Source organism: Podarcis gaigeae (assembly GCF_964106915.1).
Source record: "Podarcis gaigeae genome assembly, chromosome: 10".
Lineage (NCBI taxonomy): Eukaryota > Metazoa > Chordata > Lepidosauria > Squamata > Lacertidae > Podarcis > Podarcis gaigeae.
Window position 1 is genome coordinate 75472963 of NC_139686.1, and position 17402 is coordinate 75490364.

Here is a 17402-nt window from a genome sequence, read left to right on the forward strand (position 1 = left end):
AATCCGTTTTCTTACGGACTATAGGGGTTTGTCTTTCTATGCCCTTTGTCTGTAACCAAGACTGAAAAGGTCCAGACATAAATTCGCCTCCTCAATCACTCTGCAATTTGCCCACCTTGAAAGAAAATTGCCTTTCAACATAGTTCACCCAGCTTTTGAACCTGGTAAACACTTCACCTTTGTGCTTCATGGGGTAGACCCAACAAAACCTTGTGGCATCGTGAATTACCCCTGCTGAGTGCGAAAGGACCCACCACGTCAGAATGCACAAGCAGAAACGGTCTTTCGCTCACCCTTTCACTTCTGGGATAAGACCCACGGTGATTCTTAACTTTTTTACATACATTACAATCAAAGAATTTGTCACAACCCTGTAACACACACCCATCACTCAATTGTGGCATTTTGGTTACACTCTGCCAATGGGCATGACCTAATCAGGTAATGTCAGTCTCTATCAAGACCACTTTTCATGCAATAGGATGAAATCATGTGAAGAGTCAACCACAGAGATATGTTAGAGCAGCTGGGTGAAACACAGAGTAGAAATGGTTTTTCATGGCAATTACACCACCCACACTATGAACGGTTAAATGAAGATTGGAGAAAAGTTGTGAATAATTAAGAAAAAACTATGTCTAGCACTTCCTCTCCTTTCCCAGTTTTAACTAGGCCTCATAACATTGAACACTAAGTTGAAGTAGATCTGAAGGAACTAGATCTAGATTTGCTTTTCTAATTCTTTTAAGAAGCTGTTTACCAAAAACTGCACACAGCTGCACAATTGATTACAAAGACACAAATATGTATAAAAGGAGAAAAAGTTTATTAAAAGTTACATTCAGCAGCAATGGGCATATTTACTTAAGTAGAAACAGTTACTTTTTCTCTCTTAGGCTATAAATAAGACTTTCTTTGCTCTCCATGCCCATATTTGAGGCGTTATAGCAATCTGAGTTGCATTTAATAGCCCTGCCCATACCAATATTCCTGCATTGCAGGAGGTTGGACTAGATGATCCTTGGGTCCCTTCCAAATATGATTCTAATATGGGCATAAAAACAGTGATTCCCCCCCAGCAACTTAATTAAGAAGTTGCAAGGATCTGATACTTTCATCATTATATGAAGCTCCATAGACAGGAAACTACCCAAATAGTTAAAAGTAGAGAAGTTTCATATGAGGTATGCAGAGCTTTTCCTGACATGGGAATGAATGCAGAACTCCAAGGTTTGTATTGAAGCCCAATTGTGCACTGGAGTTGCTGGATCAGGACCTTAAACTTTTCGCACCCACCTTGTAACAAATTACAGATTGATGCTCATAACTTTAGGAAGTATTATTTATTTGTATGAAAGTTTCACTCACCCTGAACATCCAGGCCCCACAAACTTGTAAAAAATTGACATTGTAAAAAGTGTCGAACATTTACAGCCTGAGACTATAGAAATATCTGTATTGACAGACTGGCTTGGAAGCTCTAAATATTGCAAATGGCATCATGGGAAACATTAATAGAATATTACAACCAATATTCCACGGCTTTGATCTCCATGCATGGCAACCCTCAAAAATATATGCTTCAGTCCAGCATATTTTCCAGGCTTCTTTCTGTGTGCACAACCCCCCAGCCCAATCAAACAGGTATTCAACCATTAGGGAAGTGGCAGCAGGAGAACTAGATTCAGTCTGCCTTAAAGGTAAAAGGTAAAGGTACCCCTGCCCGTACGGGCCAGTCTTGACAGACTCTGGGGTTGTGCGCCCATCTCACTCAAGAGGCCAGGGGCCAGCGGTGTCCGGAGACACTTCCGGGTCACGTGGCCAGCGTGACATCGCTGCTCTGGCGAGCCACAGCTGCACACGGAAACGCCGTTTACCTTCCCGCTGGTAAGCGGTCCCTATTTATCTACTTGCACCCGGAGGTGCTTTCGAACTGCTAGGTTGGCAGGCGCTGGGACCGAGCAGCGGGAGCGCACCCCGCCGCAGGGATTCGAACCGCCGACCTTTCAATCGGCAAGTCCTAGGCGCTGAGGCTTTAACCCACAGCGCCACCTGCGTCCCCTCAGTCTGCCTTACCACAGCTTTAAAAAGAGCAACAAGAGACTCTGCACATTCTGTGCTAGGGCTGCCATATGCCCGGGACTTCAAAGGTGGAAGTTGTAGAAGGGGCAGTTTCTGGAAGGCGGTGGTTTGTCCTGGATCTTTGGCAAGTAAACCCAAAAATCATGTTTTGGGGGGCATTTTTGTTTCAAAAAAGAAGAAGAAGAAGAGTTTGGATTTGATATCCCGCCTTTCACTCCCTTTAAGGAGTCTCAAAGCGGCTAACATTCTCCTTTCCCTTCCTCCCCCACAACAAACACTCTGTGAGGTGAGTGGGGCTGAGAGACTTCAGAGAAGTTTGACTGGCCCAAGGTCACCCAGCAGCTGCAGGTGGAGGAGCAGAGATGCAAACCCGGTTCCCCAGATTACGAGACTACCGCTCAATAAATTTGGGGTTTGTATAAATAAAGCTCAACCACTGGGGAATCCTGGTTTTTACTTTTTGAAATTCTGTGCCCCATGTGCACATGAATTCTTTGTAGGACACGGGAAGACTATTGAGGATTGCTGGTAGTGACCATGACAACTACAGATTGCACTCTCAACTGGGAATCTAGTGCATACAAATCAGCAGAGCAAGTAAGTATAGTCTTACGTCTTTGACTCTTAAAGCAAGACTCTTAAAGTAAGCTTCAACAACAAAAGCATTAGCTATTTTTGGAGTTATCTATCTATTCTTTCCTGAGCAAAAATAACACTCTATAGGAATTTTGTGATATTCCAGTATGTCCCCCCATCATCTAGCAAGATCATCATAACGATGAGTGCAAAGGAAAAGGCTGAGTAGGACTGACCTGTGCTTAGCTTTGAACAACAATATAAAGTGACCTCAAAACTACAAAGTGCTCTCCAAGAATCTAAAATATGTAGCCAAAGCACCAGTGGACAACATAATTATGGGTTTACAGTGTACTAGTTTGATCCATATTTTTAAAAATTGAGCTTCCTGCCTCTGTACTTTCTTGCACTAATGCATGGGACAGGAGGGCATTGGAGGAAGCTAGGGAGAGGACACAAATGCCCCTCTGCAAGGTGCTAAAGATCCTAGTGTTAATAAGCTTGAAGGTAGCAACCTATCTCTTTAAAGCCTTAAACAAAAATTCTGCACATCTACAAAAGTTTGCACAACTCCAGAGCGGGCATAAAAACAGTAAGTCTTGACAAAGTCCCCCTTTCTATTCTCTCATAAATTGGTATTGTTATGGGGACTTCCGGTTTGGATCGCCAGCAGTATGAGAGCGCGGTGAAGTTGCAGCCCAACCTCGCCGAACTGCACAGGGTTTTTTGAGGGGCAACGCAAAGGCACAGCGACCCCAAAACCTCAAGGGGGGCCCCCTTGAGGGAAACGCAACCGGCAGCGTCGGAGGGGTCCCGGAGTTTCTCCGGGTCTTTTTTCTACCTTTGGGAGAAGACCCGAGTATGATGGGACCGAGCAACGCATTTTCGGTAAGCCCTGCGGACCCTGTACAGCGATGCCTCTAGCTCTCACTGAGAGTGGCAACAGATCTCCGTAATCTTAAGAACAGTTGCCCTTGGAGCAGAGTGATAAATATATGGAGATACTCTGGAAATAGAGCCCAAGGAGCGACGGATGTCAACAGATTAAGTTAAGGAGCCCGACCTGTATTTCGGATTTAAGATGGCGCTGGGACTAACATCGGAAGAGTGAAACAAAGAAACTCTCACTCACCCGCTGTAGAAACGTGGAAGGGAAAGTCCCCGTTGGAGGCTCCGCGGGGCAAAAGTAACTAAGCAGAAAATTAGCAGAAAACTAACTAATTTGAGGAAACCCTAGAGACTTTGTATCGTTTTGGCAGTTACAGCAGAGGGGCTTGAAAAGATTGCTTAAAGGGAACGTTGAGAAGAGCGAACGGAGGCGATACTTAGAAACGGAAAGGAAGGAGGGGAGAGGAGGGGGAGAGGAGATAGCGGACTAAAGTGGCACTGAAGGAGCAGTTCTTTCCACCCCCCACCGCCACTCACCAGCTTTTGTTAGCGGTGTAAAATAGACTCGGACCATTGCCTCCCCTCCCTATTTCTCAGAGCCCCTTGATATTTTTCTTAGCCCTTCCCTGCATTTTACTAACCGAGGGAGGACAGCCCCGCGCAAAATTTGTATACAAACAACACCCCAGTATCTATCCCCGCTGGGCAGCAACTCTGCTGGATTTTAGGTACTCCCGCTGGATGTTAAAGGACCTAGCAACACATTGGGATCTAGTCCGTGCTACGTGCTACGAAGACTGCCGCTTCCGTTCTCCTCCTTTTTTCTTGTTTTTTTTTCTCTTTATCGGACCTGTGTTACGTGTGGAACACCTCTCCCGGGGGGGGGGGTAGAAACCTCACCTCCCTTCTCCACGCTTGTTGGAAAGCTGAAGTTCAACTTAGATTTTTTTCCTCTCCCCCCCCCCTCCACGGTGAATCAGCACATCCTGAGATACCGGACTGGCCCCCCTTCCGCCTCCCCTCCCTCCTCCGACGTGCTTTAAAATTGAAAAAAGAAAGGACCTTCTTTTTCCCCCTTTGCTTTTTCCCCTTTCCCCTTTCCTTTCCCTTCCCTTTTCTACCCCCCCCATCCCATCTCCCCTTCCCTCTCCATCTTTTCCCTTTCTCCCCTCTTTCCCTTTGGCCTTCTCAATTTTTTTTTCTTCCCCTCTAATTACAGTCTTTTTACATTTATGTATGACAACCCTTTAAGCTGATTATAAGCTGTGATTTTGTATGCTCTCCGACGAACAGTAGCTGAGACCTAAATAAGGGGATTGAACAGGACTTGGTTGGGCCAAGCCACCATTTATAACGTGGGGATTGTCGTTGATTGCTGATTTGGATAGGGCTTCTTAAGACGGCCTGACGGTGGAATTTAGTAACGCTACCCTGCCCTGTCCAAGGGGTAGATCAGACCCCCCCGCTGAGATTATTAAAATTACCAAAGATTGTGCGCCCTTTAGGGGAGAGCTAAAGGACTCTTAAGCTTGTATATAACTGAAAATTTAGGGAGGGAGGATGTGGGCTGGGCAGATGGCGGGAAAGGATGGGAAGAAGCCAGCAGGAACACCAATAGAGAGGAAATCCTCGAAACAAGAGGAAATCAGAGACCTAGATGCTTTATGGTTGAAAATAAAAGAGGAATTTAAACAGAATGAGACATACATGGAAAAAAAACTAGGAGAGATGCAGGAATCTTTTGATAAGAAAATAGAGGGGGTGGTAGGGGAAATGTCAAACAGAATAAATGAACTCACGACCAGAACAAAGGCTTTAGAAGATTCAAACAAAAAGATACAAAGAGAGATGAAAGACCAGAGGAAAGAAGTTGAGAAAACAAAGGAGAATTTTGGAGAGCTGAGTAAGAGTCAAGACCAAGTTCTGGACAACTTAGCAATGATGGAAATGAAACAAAAACAGCTAAACTTAAAGTTCAGAGGAGTGGGAGAAGAGGTGGAGGAGGACATTAAAAAGAAAATGATTAAGGAACTGGCGAGGTGGTTAGCATTAAAAGAAGAGGAAATGGCACAAACGATAGAAAACGTCTTTAGGATAAAAATAAGACCTAAGCATAACAGACTGAAAAAGGTTCCAGGAGACTGTTTAGTGACCTTCAAATCAATAGAGATGAGAAACGTAATCTTAAGGGAAAGTTACCAGAAGAAATTGGTAATTGATGGAAGACCAATTATCATTTTTAAAGAAATACCAATCAGACTCCTTCGTAAGAGAGAGAACTACAAACAGATAGTTAACATTTTAAGAAAGAATGGTATACAACATAGATGGGAATTCCCCAAAGGGATTTCCTTTTTCTACAAGGGGAAAAGATTCAAGATAATGGACAATCAGGAAGTCAGTAAGTTTTTATGTAGATATGATAAAGATCTCGGGGGGGTGGAGGAGAGAGTTGGAGGGAAGAGTGGAGAAAGAGAAGAGAGGGCCGGTGCAGGAGTGGGAGGGAGCGGGGAAGGGGGCAGGGGGACGGAGGGAGGGGGTGGGGGGGAGGGGGAGGAGACAGAGGAGGAAGAGGAGGGTGAGGAAGAAGAAGAAACAGAGGACAAAACCACCCGAATTTAAATTGGTAAAACTTAAACCAGTAAATTACTGACTTATTGTTAGATAAAAGTGATAATGAATCTTAAAATTTTAACATGGAATGTGAACGGCTTGAACGAAAAAACTAAAAGGAATAAAATTGTAAACATGTTGAAAAAGAAAAAATTGGACGTAATCTGTATACAAGAGACTCATGTAGCCAAAAAGCACAAGCACGTCTTAGTAAATAAGAATTTAGGAATAGAATTCATAAACTCCACGGCAGAGAAAAAAAAAGGAGTAACAACATATGTCAATGAAAAATGGGAACCTAAATTGATTTATAAGGATGAAGAAGGAAGGATTTTGGGGGTTCAAATCAATTTCCAGGGGGAAAAGATTAATGTGGTAAACATATATGCGCCAAATTCAAATAAGCCAGAATTTTTTAGGAAATTAGAACAAGTGATATTAGAATTAGGAAATGACAAGATGATATTACTGGGAGACTTTAATGCAGTGCCGACACCGGAAATTGACAGAAATTCAGAAAAGAGAAAACGAAACCAAGGAAAGTTACCAAAAACATTTCAGGACCTGGAAGAAAATATGGACCTAATAGATATATGGAGACACAAGCATCCAACAGAAAAGCAGTTTACCTTCTTCTCAGAGGTGCATAAAAGCTGGGGCAGAATAGACCAAATTTGGACTTCGAGGGAACTCACCTTAAGAGCCACGAAATGTGAAATCCAACCGAGAACCCTCTCTGATCATAACTCAATAACACTGGAGATAAAAGGAACATCGCAGGGGGGCTTCAGATGGAGGCTGAACGAATATTTATTAGATAATGACGAGATTATTGAAAAAGCCAAAGCCACGTTAAAAGAGTATTTTGACCTAAACCTTAACACAGGAACAAACATAGAAGTGGCATGGGATGCTAGTAAAGCGGTTATAAGAGGCTTTTTCATTCAGCAAAACAATTATAAGAAGAAAATAAGACAGCAAAAAAAGGAGGAAATACTTAAACAGCTAAGGGAGTGTGAGAAAAAATTAATAGAATACCCGAAAGATGAACAAAGCCTACAAACAACGAAATTATTACAAACACAATACTCGATGTTAATGAACCAAGAAATTGAATGGAAAATTAAGTTAATGAGGCAAAGATATTTTGAATCAGCGAATAAAACGGGGAAATTTCTGGCCTGGCAATTGAGAAAAAGACAAAAACAAAATGTGATAAACAAAATAATGGTTGAGGAAGAACTGATAGTAGATCCAAAAAGAATACAAAATAATTTCCTTAAATTCTATGAGGAGCTATACAAGAAAGGAGAAGAGGATCCAATCCAAATAGAAAGATATTTAGAGAAATGTAAAGGGAAGATTGTTACAGAGGAAGAAAGACGCCAATTAAACAGACCCATAAACACAGAAGAGATACAGAATGCGATAAAAAAAATGAAATTGGGTAAGGCACCAGGACCGGACGGCCTTTCGGCCAAATATTACAAAGTTTTGGAAAGCCAACTGACATCAGCGCTTTGCGATACGATGAATAATATCTTGAGAGGAGGGAGGATACCCGAGTCCTGGAGGGAAGCCTTTATAACATTAATCCCCAAAGTAGACACAGATAAATTGAATATGAAGAATTACAGGCCAATATCTTTGCTCAACAATGACTACAAAATATACGCTGAAATTATGGCAAACAGATTGAAAAGATGTTTAACAAATCTAATCCACAAGGACCAATCGGGTTTCCTCCCAAATAGATTTCTGAAAGATAACGTGAGACATGTTATAAACATAATTGAACACTTGGAGATTAATAATGATATCCCTGCAGCTCTGGTCTTCATAGACGCCGAGAAGGCGTTTGATAACGTCTCTTGGTCGTTTCTATTAAAATCCATAGAAAAGGCGGGGATAGAGGGAGAATTTATGAAAGGAATACAGGCAATATACTCAATCCAATCTGCTAAACTGGTGATAAATAATAACCTTACAAACAGATTCAAGATCGAGAAGGGAACAAGACAGGGTTGCCCTCTCTCCCCGCTCTTATTCATCATAGTTTTAGAAGTTTTGGCGAATAAAATAAGATCAATGCCTGAGATACAAGGGATAAAAATTGGATCAAAGGAGTTCAAACTAAAAGCTTATGCGGACGACCTGATGTTATCCTTGGAAGAGCCGCAAGGAAGTCTGGGCAGAGCGCTGGAAGTCTTAGAGGAGTACGGTAGACTATCTGGTTTCAAACTGAATAAATTTAAAACCAAAATGCTGATAAAGAATCTGAGTAACGATATAAAAGAAAAATTAGAGAGACAAAACGGAATTAAAGTGGCAAAAAAAATAAAATATTTAGGAATATGGCTCACACCAAAAAATATAAACCTGATTGAAGACAACTATTCGGCAACGTGGAATAAAATAAAAAAAGACCTGGATGTTTGGAACAGAGTTAACCTCTCCTGGCTGGGTAGGATGGAGGCTATAAAAATGAATATACTCCCTAAGATGCTGTTTCTGTTTCAAAATATTCCTGTTATTAGAGGGTCCAAAATATTCAAAGACTGGCAGAAAATTCTCTCAAGATTCATTTGGCAGGGAAGAAGGCCAAGGATCAGGTTTAAATTACTCACGGACCGAAAGGAGAGAGGAGGGCTCGCAGTCCCTAATCTAAAACTATATTACGAAGCTGCTTGTTTATGTTGGGTTAAGGAATGGATAACCTTGGAGAACACCGATTTATTAGATTTCGAAGGGGCAGATAATAGGTCTGGCTGGCATGCCTATCTTTGGTCAAATAAGGAGAAGCCCCATAAAGGATTTTCGAATCATATCATCAGAGGCCCCTTGTATGAAGTTTGGGGAAAAAATAAAAAATTGCTAGAGGGGAAAACACCTTGGTGGTTATGCCCAACAAATATCCTAACAATTAAAAAAATAAACCAGGAAGATCAAAGATTGACATATGAAGATTTATTAGTGAGATTTCAAAATAGCTGGAAATTAAGGCCATACGAGGAGTTAAAAGAGAAGCTGACGGGTTGGATACAGTATCATCAGATCAACGCAAGATGGACGGAAGATAAAAAAATAGGAATGAACGAAAAGAAATCTAAATTTCAGATTGAGATAATCGAGAGTAAATCTAAATTATTGTCTAAAATGTATAACATATTACTGGAGTGGGACACAAAAGACGAAGAAATTAAGGAAGTCATGGTCAAGTGGGCGATAGATTTGGGATATAACATAGAATATGAGAAATGGGCAAAATTGTGGAATGAGGGAATGAAATTCACGGCAAGCGCTGCAATTAGAGAAAATTTAGAAAAAATGATATATCGATGGTACTTAACACCAGAAAAATTAAGTAGGATGTATAGGACTGGAGATAAGGCCTGTTGGAGATGTAAAACAAAAGAAGGTAATTTTATACATATGTGGTGGGCATGTGAGGTAATGAAAAAATTTTGGAATCAAATATATGATGAGTTTAAAAAAATATTTAGATACACATTCCCCAAAAAACCAGAGGCCTTTTTACTAGGGATTGTTGGAGATGAGATAAAGAAAGAAGATAAAACCCTATTTCAATATTCAATGGCAGCGGCCAGAATGCTAATCGCCAAAAACTGGAAAAGTACAACTATACCAACGGTGAGGGATTGGCAATTAAAACTATATGACTTCATCGAATTGGCAAAAATGACGCAAAGAATTAGAAACCAAAAAAGTGCAAAGTTAAATGAAGATTGGAACAAATTTATGGCTTATATAGAAGGAAATTTTAGAAACTTACCAACTATAGCAGGTCTAGTATAAAACTTCCGGTGTACAAACTAAATACCAACACCAGCTGTTAAAAGGAAACTATTAAAACTGGAAACCCGAAATCAGCAGGGAAGGAGGTCAGGTGATGGGTGTTAACTGTTATATACACTAAGTTTTTTCTTTTACTTTTTTTCTTTAATTTTCTCGGTTTTTCTTTTTAGTGCCTTTTTTTTTTCTTTAATTCACGGGTTACTGTGCTCAGTGTGCAGCTGTATTTTGTGTTGTTTTTTCTTTAACTGTTTTTCTTTTTTCTGTTTTGCATATGTCTGTGTTATGAAAGCTATTTAATAAAAAGAATTAAAAAAAATAAAAAATAAAAAATAAATTGGTATTGTTATAATGAGGCTATTATTGGACTGTAATTGAAAACTAATTAAAAAAATTATTTTTAAAAAATCCAAATCTGGGCTGAATTATTTGGTGTAGAACTACCTAAAACCTTAAATGTGGGTGGATCCTGCTCCTAAATTTTAATTCTTGTTGATGAACTGAAAGCAATAATCTTAAACATGGCTAAATTCAGTACAGTTGCACTTTTTCTTTTCCATGCACTCCAGTTCAACTTTATCAATGCTGGATAAAATTGAAATTAGGAGAGCTCCAGGGCAGGAGGATTTGCCTGAGGACCCTGCTCTCCACTCTTATCACTTACATTTCAGATTTCTCCCTTTGCTTCTCATTTGGGTGGTATCCTGCTTTGTTTGAAGCTGCCTTCCACTTGAGAGAGCCTTTGCACACCTTATGGGAGAAGCCGGCACATGGTAAAAATCCAGTGCAAGCTGTGCCTGCAAGCTGTGAATGGCAACATCTGTGAGAACACGTGGTAAAAGGTAAAGGTAAAGGTACCCCTGCCCGTACGGGCCAGTCTTGACAGACTCTGGGGTTGTGCGCCCATCTCACTTAAGAGGCCAGGGGCCAGCGCTGTCCGGAGACACTTCCGGGTCACGTGGCCAGCGTGACATCGCTGCTCTGGCAAGCCAGAGCCGCACACGGAAACGCCGTTTACCTTCCCGCTGGTAAGCGGTCCCTATTTATCTACTTGCACCCGGAGATGCTTTCGAACTGCTAGGTTGGCAGGCGCTGGGACCGAGCAGCGGGAGCGCACCCCGCCGCAGGGATTCGAACCGCCGACCTTTCGATCGGCAAGTCCTAGGCGCTGAGGCTTTAACCCACAGCGCCACCTGCGTCCCTGAGAACACGTGGAAGGAAGCACAAATTGTCTTAGCTCCATGGCAGTGGGGCCTGGTCCTTTACAATAAACAGAGCACCACCCTACCAACCTTAGTTTGCCCTCAGCTGCCTGTCTTTTTCCTTACAATGCAACTACCCGTCAGGTTCCTTCTCCTTAGTCTCAGCATTGTCTTTGTAGAACTCAGCGCAGAGGATGGGGACAAAGCTAGAATTAGTTGAGCTCCCTGCTTTCCACCATTCTAGAGCCAACGGGCACCAGCCACCACTGCTGCACAGTGTGCATTTCTGTGGTGTAGGCAGCAGCGGTGTAAGAAGGGCGGCGTACTTGCTTTGGGAGCGGGGCAAGCCAAGGCAGGGCACGCTGTGCAGAGCCTCTCTGCAGCCTCCCCCTCAGCTGTAGGGCGGCTGAGGCGGTGGGCAGACCCAAGCCCCACCTGCTCGAAAAATCAGGGCGGAGTTTGCAGGCAGTCCACCCCGCACTTCCCCCTCACAGGAGAGACGCGTGGCTCAGGCACGCTGCAGGCCACCCCCCCCCCAGCTATGCCTCTGGATTAGGCAGATTCATGGAGGAGAGGGCTGTCGAAGCCATAAAGGCTGCACTCTGCCTGCAAAGTTGGAGGCAGCAATGCTTCTGGTTTCTGGAAATCACTCGAGGGGAGAGTGCTCTGCAGTGGCACCCTGGGTGCAGTGGGTGCGGGAGTTATTTTTTCAAAAACACATATTTTTGCCATTTTGTCACCCCCCTCAGTGATGACACCCGGGACGGTCCGCACGCCACTGGGTGTAGGTGGGGCAGAAAGGAGATGTAACCAGCTCAAACAATATGTGCTGGAACAAGCAAGCACTTATACTTTGTAGCAATGTTTCTCAAACCTGGACCTTCAGCTGTGGTTAGACTACAACTCCCAACATCCCTGATCACTGATTGCGGTGATGGGAGTTGTAGTCCAACAACAGCTGGAGGCTCAAATTTGAGAAACACTATGGAATAGGTTCTAAGGACTATTTATTCTGACTGGCAATGGCTCTCCAAAGTCTCAGACAAGAATCTCTCCCAGTCCTGTTGTCCGATATTCTTTAAACTTAAGATGCCAGGGAATGAGCCTGGGTCCTTATACAAGCAAAACCTCTGAGTGACAGCCTACCATACACTACCCTTACCAGACTGCAGTTCTTTTCTTCTTTACAGAGGTGCATAAATCAATTGGTTAACATTAAAACTTTTTTGATCAGTTCCTACTAGGGCTGGAACAGATTCTGCAGTTTGGCTTTCAGTTTATGCAGGCACTTTGTCAGTGAGACCTCCATATCCTCAGAGTGAGATGCAAAGGGGAGGGAAGGACAAAGCAAAGCCTCAATCCAGGCACAATCTGAATATGGGCAGTTGCAATCTATTACTGATCTCATGCTGAGCTGTTTTGATCTTTTTGCATGATTCAGACTAAAGAGGAGGACTAAGTCTGAACTTGTTAAGGTGACAGAAAAGCTTGCAATTTGGTAAGGCATCCAAGAAACAGTTTTCCACTTTGAACCCATATTGGTGGCCCAAAGAGAGAGAGATTCATTCTATCAATAAACCCAACATACTATAATGTTAAGATCTGACCTTGTAGTGTACACAACTCACCCTGTTACAGATAGGTAGCCGTGTTGGTCTGCCATAGTCAAAACAAAAAAAATTCCTTCCAAATATTTCCAGATATCTGAAGAAGTGTGCATGCACATGAAAGCTCATACCAAGAACTAACTTAGTTGGTCTTTAAGGTGCTACTGGAAGGAATTTTTTTTGTTTTGACAACTCACCCTAACATGTAAAAGGTGTGGGATGCAAGCCACTAAATATTGACCACATATGCTTCTTGAAAACTAATAAAAGGCTGAGCACCAATTCTTATAAATTCTCTGTTACAAGCCAATGGAACTTGCAAAGTAAGTATTATGTAGAATTGCACTGTATGGTGTAATCCTGAAATTTTATTTGTAATCTCACTGATTTAATGGCATTAGAATTGCATTTATGGCTTCCAAATTTGGATTGCTTTATTCCAAGAAGGAATAGCAAACATGATAATTCTCTCTTCAAACTTTCCAGTACTGCTAATTGTTTCCTTCTTAGCTCTTATAATATGCAATCAGGGCTACCTGTTTTGCTTTACAGGTAAAGGTAAAGGGACCCCTGACCGTTAGGTCCAGGCACAGACGATGCTGGGGTTGCGGCGCTCATCTTGCTTTACTGGCCGAGAGAGCCAAAGTTTGTTCGCAGACAGTTTCCAGATCATGTGGCCAGCATGACTAAGCCACTTTCTGACGAACCAGAGCAGCGCATGGAAACACCGTTTATCTTCCCACCGGAGCGGTACCTATTTATCTACTTACACTGGGGTGCTTTTGAACTGCTAGGTTGGCAGGAGCAGGGACTGAGAAACAGGAGCTCACCCCGTCGCGGGGATTCGAACCACCGACCTTCTGATCGGCAAGCCCTAGGCTCTGTGGTTTAACCCACAACGCCACCTGCATACCTCTGTTTTGCTTTGCTCAATGCCTTTTTACAATTCTTTAGCAGCATTTGTACTAAAACACTCAGCTGGAGACAAGTGCTAGAGAAGAGCAAGATTTACTTAGAAATAGTGCAGATTGCATGCCTTTCACTCTCATTTGTGAGTTCTGCACTTTTGAAGTCTCTTGGATTGTCAAAGGAAAGAACATAAGGCCCTGCCTTTAGTACAGACCTGATTCTGAATTGGAAACTAGAGCTGATCTCCCTTCACCACAGCAAAGTCACATGAATTCCAAGCAGAACCAATGATGGCCAGAATCTAAATCAGAAGATGCATATTGATGAAATATTCCTATGTCAGTGGGGAATCTGTTTGTCTCCAACTCCCATCAGTCCCATCAGCCCTAGCCAACATGACCAATGGTCAGGGATGGTGGGAGGCTGTCCATTCATACAGTAGGGGAACCCTATCTGAGAAACATGTTGTACAGGAAAAAGAGAATGGAGGAACTGAAGCAAAAAAAAAAAAATTAGCAGTTTTTCCTGGTGTTTATGGACAGTAACAATATCATTACATTTTTTCTAGACAGTTCATCTCAAAGCTGTTTACCCCCTGAAATTAATCTCTAACACTAGTTCTAAAATATCACATTTTCTCCTCAACTCTCTCCTTGGAACATGAATTTTATAACACAGTTAAAGACCACCATTAGTTGAATTCTCTACTTGCAGCCACATTAATAGGGAACATCTAAATTCAAGAGTAAAGAAATCACTTCCAGTTAATGTTGTCAGTGGTTATGTGCATAAATTTCAAGTTCTCCCAGCTGCAGGTTCATTGTGCTCTATTTTATAAATAAGGAATTGCACAGCTGACAGAAAAATTTCTATTAGCCTTAATACTTGTCTCTGCAACCCTCTTTTTTTAAAAGAGAAAAACAATGCTTCTTTGAGGGTGATTTTGTTCATCTTTCAATGCAAATTAACTTGCCATAACATTATTGCCTCCTTCAATGACATATTTACGGTAATTAGATTGAAGAGAGAGAGAGCAAAAATTCCAAACAAACATAACAAATTATGCTGGCCAGCAAAGGTGACAACAGAGAACTTCTACAGATTCCGAATGAGGCTGTTGGATTCTGTGTTAATAAATTATTTCCTCTGTTTCTTGGTTGCTCCATTAGTTTTACAAGGATTCATATGGTGGCATTCAAAACAACAGAACCAAATTCTGCCATGCCTATGCATCTGCTGGCAACCAACTGAATTACAAGAGAGTAAATTAAGGTTGTACTATCTCTCCACACTGCGACCCCACCCTCGCCAGTTTTAAATTGTTTTGCCTGAGGAAAGATGTAGAAGAGCTCCCCTTACCACAACCTTATCTGTAATATTTGAGCTGGTGGCCCCTTTCAACAGTGAAGAAAAAACAGTTACTAATTGTTCCCAGAGCTAAACCACTTAACATCCTGGCACACTGTTGTTTGTAACTTTGTAACAATAGGCGCTGTTCACCACTCCTGATTTTCATTCTGTAATCAAGCGAGAATACTGATGAAACGCTAGTCATGGTATCAGTGTGGTGGCATGTGATGGTTCACGTGGGACGCTGCTGCTGCGTTTGATCCAAGAAAGCCCAGCCTCTGCTTGTTTTTCCTTTGTTCTGTCATCTAAAGGTGGAGAGGGAGACAAAGACAATATAAGCTCCTGACTGCTCTTTAGCAAAGACATGCAATTACAAACATTACACTGTGACATTTATTTCATTTCATTTTGCAAGATAAAAAAGATGAAAAAAACCATCAAGGAGATTATTTTGAAACCAAAAAACTAAAGAAAAAAGGGGGTTCCTTGCAAGTGAGTATTTTTTAAAAAATATGTAAATTCTGGAAGGCAAGTATTGGCACATTAATTTAGGGCAATTTCCCCTTCCTCACAGCAATTTATTGGCACAAAGATCAGAAATGTGCACCCGTACACAGTGTTCGCATTACCCAGGGAAGATGGATTTTACTTTCCCTTCTCAAATCTAAATGTCTTGTTCACCTGTCTCAACTGTTGCTATCATAAAAATATATATATGAAATGCAAAATTTAACAGATTTAACTGCAGTCCTACACACACTTAGCTTGGAATAAGTCCTATTCAACAGAAACTTACAAAAAAACTTACAACTAAATATACATACTGTAGGGCTGTACTGCTATAAGCTAAAGAGGAGGGCTTATTACAAGGGGTATTCACCAAGCTCAGGATTGAGTTCAGAGCCTGATTCAACTCTTTGGAAAAGAGCAAGAGTTGCTCAGAATCACCTCCCCCCCTCCCCCAGTTCAACTTTATATGGAAATACAGTAAAATCGCGGCTATTAACTTTTTTCTTTCTGGCAGAGTTTAATTAAATGTGCAGGCCCAGTAGCTGCATCTAAGCAGAAGAATCCTGCCATATTTAAGAAGACAGCAAGTTTTCTGCAAGAACAGCAACTTGCAGTTTGCCCTTTTTCTGGAGAGAGAACTCAAAGGGATTTGCTTCACTCCCTGTGGTTTTGTGGGAAATGATTTCATATCAAACACTACATTCGATGTAGAAATTCTCCCAGAACAGTAGCCAGCAAAGGGTCAGAAGGATGAGTACAAGGACTAGAGAGCTGAGTTGATGCACGAGGGGGCGGAGCTTCATGCTACCATTATGGTCAATTTGTACCAAAAGTAACAGAAGCTAAGTGCAAAACTGATTTGAAGTGTGGATAGGTGGGACAGAGGCAGAAGGACCTCACTGCAGGCAATGACCATTTTGTGTGAGGGTTCTGCTCCTGACCCAACACACTGGTGGAGCACACATAAGTCTGCCCCGTTCCACCTCTGTCCCGTTCTGCCCCATTTTCTGGGTTGGCAGTAACATGCATGTGATCACACATAAAATGGTCACTGCCTGGATCCACAATTTTCCAAAAAAGCAGAACTAGCAATGAGTTTTATTACTTTAACTTTCCTTCCTCAAAGCACTAAGATTGAAAAGCCTATACTGTATAAGTTATTCCCTCTAGTTAGAAGCAAAACCTGTTGGTTATAGAAGAGCTCTTCCTTCCCCTCATCTCAGCCTGGCATCTTCCTCATATGGCAAACTGAGAAGATTTTTTACATTTTTGCAAACAAGCTGTCTGCTGCATTTTTTAAAACATCTGAATTGCCAAAGTGCCCTGAACAGCCTTGCTTGGGGGTCTTGATTTGGGAATGGTCCAAATATTTTGTGTACCCCATAAGGGCAATTTGTATTCCCATCATGGTGCTGGACTGGATGGAGAGTTTCAAATACAGTTTTTATTTAGTTTGCTTTTTGCCACTGCTACCAAAATCAGGTGGGTGGGTATGCTGGGGGGGTCTATAAAAATTTTGTGTTACTTGATGGGAGCCAACTATAATAGATAAATGTAAGTTGTAATTGGTGTGGCTGAGAGGTAAGGGCATGCTTGAGACTAACATTGATTCTGGTGTGTAACTGTGAACACAGAAAAATGTACTTCCCCCTTCTAACAATAAATGTTAGCTTTTTCTTTTTTAAAAAACCCCTACATTGACAGCTATGTAAAAGTGGGATTTATAATGATGTCTTTGTTAACAGTGAAATATATTTTATGTAACTGACTACTCAATCATTTAATACCTCTTTACATCCCACTCTTTCTTCAGAAAGCTCTCCAGGTCTCCCATTTAGGCACCAATCAGGTC

At 41.9% G+C, this 17402-nt stretch overlaps 1 protein-coding gene and 1 long non-coding RNA gene across 7 annotated transcripts in view; both read right to left on the reverse strand.

The window, feature by feature from the left end:
* Nucleotides 1–807: 807 nt before the first annotated feature.
* LOC310826611 lies at nucleotides 808–3279 on the reverse strand. Its single transcript, XR_014555888.1, has 2 exons — nucleotides 2072–3279; nucleotides 808–1693 (listed from the first exon to the last, which is right to left on the reverse strand). It is a non-coding gene; the product is annotated as an uncharacterized lncRNA (long non-coding RNA).
* Nucleotides 3280–14202: 10923 nt separating this feature from the next.
* Nucleotides 14203–17402, reverse strand: part of ITPR2 (inositol 1,4,5-trisphosphate receptor type 2) — a 322485-nt gene continuing 319285 nt past the window's right edge. For all 6 annotated transcript variants that reach the window (XM_083701231.1, XM_083701230.1, XM_083701229.1 and 3 more), the window contains one exon: nucleotides 14203–15345. In XM_083701231.1, the coding sequence (XP_083557357.1) occupies nucleotides 15250–15345 (96 nt within the window). In that variant the 3' untranslated portion in view covers nucleotides 14203–15249. The remainder of the gene's footprint in view (nucleotides 15346–17402) is intronic.